We start from the raw sequence: 6,980 nt of genomic DNA, 5'->3' as shown, positions 1-6,980 counted from the left end.
TGTTATTTCTTTCTATGCATTTGTATCAGAATGAATTTTTCTTCTTGGAAATATTTTCACATGTCGATCAAAATTTTGCAATATATATATATAAGAACTAGTTAAGGTTGCTGGGTATATTTGTTGAGAAGTTTGATTGGAGTCTTGCTTTATACATATCTTTCACATTTTGTTTCAATTTATTGGGTCTAAACCAACAAAATCTGTGAAGTATGGATCTGTGTTACTTGGTAGCAAGTATTGGCTCCCATATGATGCATCCAATTAGTGTGGGAAGGCAGGCTCTTCAAAAGTAACTCAGCATTTTCTTGTTTTCTTCTTGTGCTGTATCAGCTGCTATGTTTCCCTGTAAAATATTTTCCCTCTTCATGACTTTTGGCCCATTCTACATATGGTTGTATCAGTTGGACTCTGTTGTGGTTATTTTGTGCTTTGCAGTTAAAAAAAATTATGCTGCTCCTGACCTGCCATGTAAATCCAATAAGAAGACTAGCATCAATCAGTTCACAGTACCCAGTGACAGATCTTGGCAGTGCAAATCTGGTAACCCCCAATTGCAATTTTCTTTTTGCCACTGTCCCACCCATCATAGCCCCACAATTATTCATGCTTTGTTTCTGTGACAGTAGTTGCATGCTTTGACTAGTATTTTTTATTTTTTTTGGGGGGGTACAATGATAAGTGATGAGTTTTTATTTATTTATATTAATTATAGGATAATGAGTTTCACTCAATAATTTATCTATATGTTATTATTGTTTTAGGAAAGCACTGTTCTGTTAGTTCAGATGTTGTTAAATGCCAAGCTAGCTGATTGATAGTTTTTGTTTCTCTTTTTGTGTAGACCTATCTGAAATGCTCGTCTCTTTCAAGATTTTGTTTGGAAAGTTCACTTGATTGCTTAGGAACAGCCTCACCTATGGGAAGAAAAGGAGATTCTCCCTATCAATGTTTTAAGTACTGACCCCTAAATTATAATCATCCATTGTTACTATTAAAGTGTATCGTTTGAGTTGTAACTAGATTAGATTAGTTGTTTAATTGTTATTCCCTTTTCTGGTTATTCCTCTTTATTGTAATTAGACTTTTAAGACTCTTAGTAGGATTTCTGCTAAGAGTTGATGACTTGATATTATATAAGCAAGGGGCTAGACCATGATAGGGGGTTCCATTCTCATCATGTTCTAGCTTTCTCCCTCTCCCGTCTCCATCATGGTTGCTGTCTATCTATTCTCTCTTTCTCCCTTTCAGATGCTGGTTTACAGATTCTGTTTATTGTCACAGTTAACATAAATGCACCTGGATCACCTGTCTCAGGCATATATATTAGTATTTGTTGTTCATTTTGGACATAAAAATATTTGGTATCTGTGTGGCATATTTGCTTTTCAAACACGTTCTTCCAGGAGATAAATGATTGAACTTGACCTCATTTTGATTCCGACAACCGGATTTGTGAAGTTTTTTACCTCCCAACCATTTCCTATGCTCTTTTGAATGGCCAAAAGAACCCAGTAACCTTTTTTTTTTTTGGGGGGGGGGGGGGGTGCAGTGAGATCTCTTAAGGGGTGTTTGGTTCGGTAAATCAAATGGTGTATGTATCAGATATGAATATCAATCTTTTAATAGACATTCTTCTGAATTATGTTTCTTTTTGAAAAATCGTTTGGTTGCTTTAAGGATAGTGCATATTTTTCGCGGGTTGAGATATTGGCTTCTGTAGAGAACGTTTTTTCGTTTTTTCCTTTTATACTAGGTGGTAAAAAGGTTACTCAAATCTGAGTTTAAGTGTTGATATAAACTCATATTTGGAACACATCCTTTGTAATATGGTCATTCATGGGAAGTAAGATGTTCACTTATGAGGGTCATCCTAGTGGAACCAAACAACTCCAAAAATTAAGAATTATCATTCTAAAGAATGTCATTCCAAAGATTTACCGAACCAAACATCCCCTTAGGTGTTCCCATGGATGTGGAATCAAACAACTGTGTTCTAGACCATCTAAGACTGCCAGGTTTAAGAAACTGATGTTCCTGAGTCATATTTGCTATTTTATCTTGGAGAGAGGCATGTTGGAAGCAGTTGTGGACTATTTGAAAATGAATGGGTTTGATACTGTGCCCTAATGGTGGTCAAGGCCTTAGAACTAAGATCTTAGTGAGACATGCTTTGGCCTGCTTATTAAATTTAAACGGTTGAAGCATTCTCATGAGAGGCATGTTGGAAGCAGGTGTGGACTATTTGAAAATGAATGGGTTTGATACTGTGTCCTAATGGTGGTCAAGGCCTTAGAACTAAGATCTTAGTGAGACATGCTTTGGCCTGCTTATTAAATTTAAACGGTTGAAGCTTTCTCATTGCAGGATCCACACTGTTGGACACGGTCTTATCTGCTCGGTAGCTATTGGAAGTTGGAGTAACTATGCAATGCACTGGATTGGATTATGCTTGGGTTCATGAAGGTAGCACATGGAAGCCATGTCCTATGTATAGTTCCCCAGAAAGCACTTTTTTGGTTTTAGGGGGGTGGGTGGGGTTGGGGGGTGTGAGGGGAGGAGGAAGGAAATGGTAGCACCATTAGAGAGGAAGAAAAATCTTTGACAATTACTGATTTCTGGTTGTAACATTATTTCTCTAATTAAGGACAGATCACCAGAAAATGGAAGTTATAAATTAGCTTTATAGGATTCTCTTGGAATAAATGAACACCTGTAAGGATATTAGTCAGTCTCATAGTGGAATGCAGGATCAGTTCTTCCTTCATTTACAATCTAAGGATCTCATTCTTCTATTGACTTTAATACATGCTTATTTAATTAGTTAATATTAGAAATTAACACCACCAGTACTATGAATAACTTCACTAATTATCCTCCATCAACTTTCTAGCAAGGACTCTCTTTAGAAGGGAAAAGGAAGAGAGCCTTTTTCATTCCAACCTCAATGTCTCTAGACTATTCTACAAGCATTTGGATTCTCATCACTAAACATTGAAGTGATGTTGTTCCCGTTACTGTTCCCACGGTTATGGTAATCTTCACTGTAGTTCTCCGGACGACTGTAACGGGTGTGTTGAGGTGGTGACCGAACGAACTCAAATGCAGTGATAGAAGGTGATGGTTTATAGGTGTCGTAGCTTTGTGTGACATAAACAGGTGGCTCAGGTCGGAAACCTTGTCCGCTAGGATAGTTGCTCCAATGGCCACCATAGCTGTGCCCATGGCCATACTGAGGTGGATGGTGATGAATTATGTGGATCTCTTCAATGTCTTTGGGGCCATGGTGGTGGTGGTTGTGAGGCTGCTGGGGTGCAGCAGTCTCAGCAGCCACAGGTGATGGTGTCACTTCGGGAGCTGGATTTTCAGGGGGTGGAGGGTCTTTGGGAGGCTCTGCGGGTGGAGGAGCTGCAGCTGCTGGTGGGGTTTCAGTAGGTGGAGGGTTTGCAGCATCAGGGGCTGGTGGTTGTCCACCTTCAGGTGGTTCTGGTGCTGGTTCAGCAGGTTGAGTAGGAGGGTCACTTGGTTCTATGTGGGAGCAAATGGTGGCAATCTTTCTCGTTTTCTTGATAGCTTTGACGATCTTTTCAGGGTCTGCCCATCCAATTATTGTAAGTTTCTGCTGTGGGAAATCGATATAGAGATCATATATCCCTGTAGAGAAATCAGATTAGTCATAGACTTTAATTTGAACAATAGGGGAACAGTAGGAAAAGAATATGTAGATTACTAGATTTGCATTGTTTAGGTACTTACCATTGATACCATTCAATGCCTTTTTGATCTTCTGTACGCATCCATTACAGTCCATCCGGACTTGTATCTCTGTGATTCGAGGCTTCTGCATTTTCTGAACCCAAATGAATGAAGTCAGTGCCTTACCAAATGAACTGAAACACAATGTATAGAACCCAGTAGACTAGAACAATGGCTCAAAGGTAGAATCTTAGCTAGCAGTATTAAGATACAAATTATAAGTTTTAATTTTTAATTGTTATAATATTTTAGGAAGACTTCACTTACCTCTAACTCAGGAACCATTGGTGAGGTAGAGAAATGGAGAGAGCCAAAGAAGAGATAAGATAGTGGTTTCTTCTATGGAATTGGAATGTTAAAGTGAGTGAATTTAAGAATCAGCTACTGGGTTTTCATTTGTACTGAGGAGGGGAATATATAAATGGTGAAAGGTGTGGGTCATGAAAGGAATCTTCTTCATACACAAAAATACAAAACATACACACTCTAGAGAGAGAGAGAGAGAGAGAGAGAGAGAGAGAGAGAGAGGGGTAACTGTCACATATAAAGACTAAAGAAAGGGAGAGAGGGACTAAGGGGGTGTCTTTGGTTGGTTGAGCCAAAGAGGAATTTGCTTTGTGGAATGGATGGTGATCTATAATTGAGAGGTGTGTGTGTGTGTGTGTGTGTGTGTGTTTTGGTGTTGTGTGAGCCACATTAGGTCGTCAGGATATCCAGAGCCGACCAGAAATGAAAAAGAAGGGAAGGAAAATAAAGTGACAGTCACGATCATGGCTGAATTGCTGACAGATCAGAAGTCAAGAAAACCAAACCAAAGAAAGTGGCTTTTTTGGGTGAAGGATATCCACTCTCAGGGTATCCTTTCTTTACAAGTAAAGATTAACTTGAAAAAAGGTGATTTTTTCCCTATGAGGACTAGCAATATAGCACAGATATGTTTAAGTAGGTTTCAAATGGGACGTTGCTTTTGGTCAATGTTTTGTCAATATAAAAGGAAAGGTTGATGCAGTATGGATTCCATTGGGCTGCCGATGTGACCACCCCAATTGGCAGCTGGGTACCCATGGGTAGCCAGTTGGCTGACTGGCCAATCCATGGCCGAAATTGTTATTGGGATTTTACTCACGCACACTAGAGGGGTAAGGTGAATGATATATCCATGTAACAGGAGTCGATCCACGAACCTCTTGGTGATTGCTCTTCAAGTAGAAGCTGGAAACCAGTGAGTAGCCATGTTAATTCGTTATGACTGAACGCCTTTAATTCAGAATCTAAGCTAAAGGAGTCATGCATGTGCCTGTCCCCTGTGTGTCCACCTGCAGTAGGGGCCCTTTGGCCCCAGAGGCATATGTTGTTGGTCAAGCCCAACAGTGGACGTGCTGTGTGGGTTGCCTTAAAGCGTAATTCCTATCAGGCATGGGTAGAATCCTTTGTAGACGACTTAAATGCAAGACATGGTATTATAAGTGGTAGTTGTTGTGGTTTAGCTTTGGTTTTAGGGTTAAAAAAACCTAGAATTGGGATTAGGATGGTCTTCGCTAGATTGGAGTTGAGTTGGATTGATAAAAGATCGGTCAAAATTGATCAAAACATGTTGTAACCCTAGTTTCCATACAAAGATCAGATGAGCCAGATCAACTGAATTCGGGATATCCCAATTCTTGAAATCCTATTTGGTTCTCGAAGATTGAGTTCCATTGGATGACTTCTAATGAACCCTAGCTTTGTCCATTGGGTTCATCATTATCTCCTACCCATATTGTTTGAGGTTGAAAATATCCTTCTCCAATCATATTCTCTCTTCACCATGGATGAAATGAACTTCAGTCCCTAATTTTTTTTTATCCTCATCAAAATAATAATAAAAAAATGATAAAAATGAGAGAAGTATTCGTACCTCACACGTGTGTGCAAGTGAATGTATGTGGACAAGAACTCAACTTGGGGAGAATGGGGGAATAGGCGAGGGAGATTTACACTTCATCAATTACGTGGAGCCGTGTAGTGGTTGCGTAGGAGGAACCATTGGATGACCATAACAAAGTACACGCAATCTATTCTCCTTTCTCCTTTGCTTCCACTCTCTCAACTCTGTACCGCACCATTTGCTTATGCGTCTCACTTTGCCAACTCGATAGGGAGGACACTGTGTGTGTGTGTCCAGAATGTCTCTTTTGCTTTTCCCGATAAGATTCCACAGACTAAAAGGTGAAAGAGAAATATCAATTGGGGAGGAGAAAGAGAGAGTCCTGATCCTCTTGAGGCGACACATGGCATAGTTACAACTGGCGACCTTCCCTTCAAAACTGACCTTTATCTTTTAAGAAAGACTGTTAAAAAACAATGACGTTGGAGAGGAGTTGAGGAAGATGATAAGCAGGGAATATGGAAGATCCAAGCTTTTTAGTCATACCTCAACTTGCTTGACCATGAGCTAAGCATATGTAGTTTCTATATTGTTTCAAAATATTACATTTTGGGAATAGCTTTATCATAAATTTGATGTCCAAAAGAACGTAAAACAATTGTCAAAGTCATTTGGATATAGAATCACATTGTGTATCTAGTCTCGCAACTTTAAGAAATTTTGTCCAAATGTTTATGAATGTGTGGTTCCCATCAATCTTGCTTCTTGCAGCCCTTGCAACAGGACTCAGACAACTGTTTCGGATCGTTTGCCTGTGAATTTGAGATCATTCATAGCCGACAATGGTATGTTGGATGGGACCAAAATTTGTGAATAGTTGATCCTTTAGATTTCTTGCTTACATATGTCCAAATGGATTTATTTAAGTGGCAAAAAATAAAAAGCTTCAAAAAATACAAGATATGGGAGAATGCATAATTATGATATGAGTACCACAAGTATGCATGAACATATTAAGGATGAATGCCTAAACAAAAGGGAATATATGGTTGAGTTAAGATATTAATTTTGACAAACAATTTATCTAGATTGTCCACTCTTTGCAATGGTAGGAATTATCATATCATTTTTCCTTTGGTTAGAATTAATTAGATGGATCACTAAGATAATGATATGTATATTGGGCCACGAGGACAATATTTTCTTACATAAGAGTGAAAGGGACTCACTCACAAATACTTTTGGTTTCACAAAAGGAAATTGCTCGAAATCAGAAAGCCAGATCACATTGTATCCAACATTACACTCGTTCTTAAAGAAAAGATTGTTAAAGAAAAACAATTCTTATTTGATTGAA

The 6,980-nt window shown here is 38.8% G+C and overlaps 2 protein-coding genes across 7 annotated transcripts in view; one reads left to right on the top strand and one right to left on the bottom strand.

Annotated features, from left to right (window-relative positions):
* The window catches only part of LOC122092753 (WD repeat-containing protein 43), a 14,074-nt gene extending 12,866 nt beyond the window's left edge, over window positions 1–1,208 (top strand). For 5 of the 6 annotated variants that reach the window (XR_006144295.1, XR_006144293.1, XR_006144291.1 and 2 more), the window contains 2 exons: window positions 439–543; window positions 845–1,208. The gene's annotated coding sequence lies outside the window, so the exon portion shown is untranslated. The remainder of the gene's footprint in view (window positions 1–438; window positions 544–844) is intronic. The other variant, XM_042663028.1, reaches the window with a different exon arrangement.
* Window positions 1,209–2,677: 1,469 nt separating this feature from the next.
* Window positions 2,678–4,217, bottom strand: LOC122094244 (heavy metal-associated isoprenylated plant protein 35-like). The gene is made up of 3 exons (XM_042664985.1): window positions 4,024–4,217; window positions 3,757–3,850; window positions 2,678–3,654 (listed from the first exon to the last, which is right to left on the bottom strand). Exons 1-3 carry the CDS (start codon window positions 4,039–4,041, stop codon window positions 2,954–2,956), a joined length of 813 nt encoding a protein of 270 aa, XP_042520919.1. The 5' UTR covers window positions 4,042–4,217; the 3' UTR covers window positions 2,678–2,953.
* Window positions 4,218–6,980: the final 2,763 nt, after the last annotated feature.

Source organism: Macadamia integrifolia, chromosome 11 (genome assembly GCF_013358625.1).
Source record: "Macadamia integrifolia cultivar HAES 741 chromosome 11, SCU_Mint_v3, whole genome shotgun sequence".
Lineage (NCBI taxonomy): Eukaryota > Viridiplantae > Streptophyta > Magnoliopsida > Proteales > Proteaceae > Macadamia > Macadamia integrifolia.
This window is presented reverse-complemented; position numbering and strand designations above follow the sequence as displayed.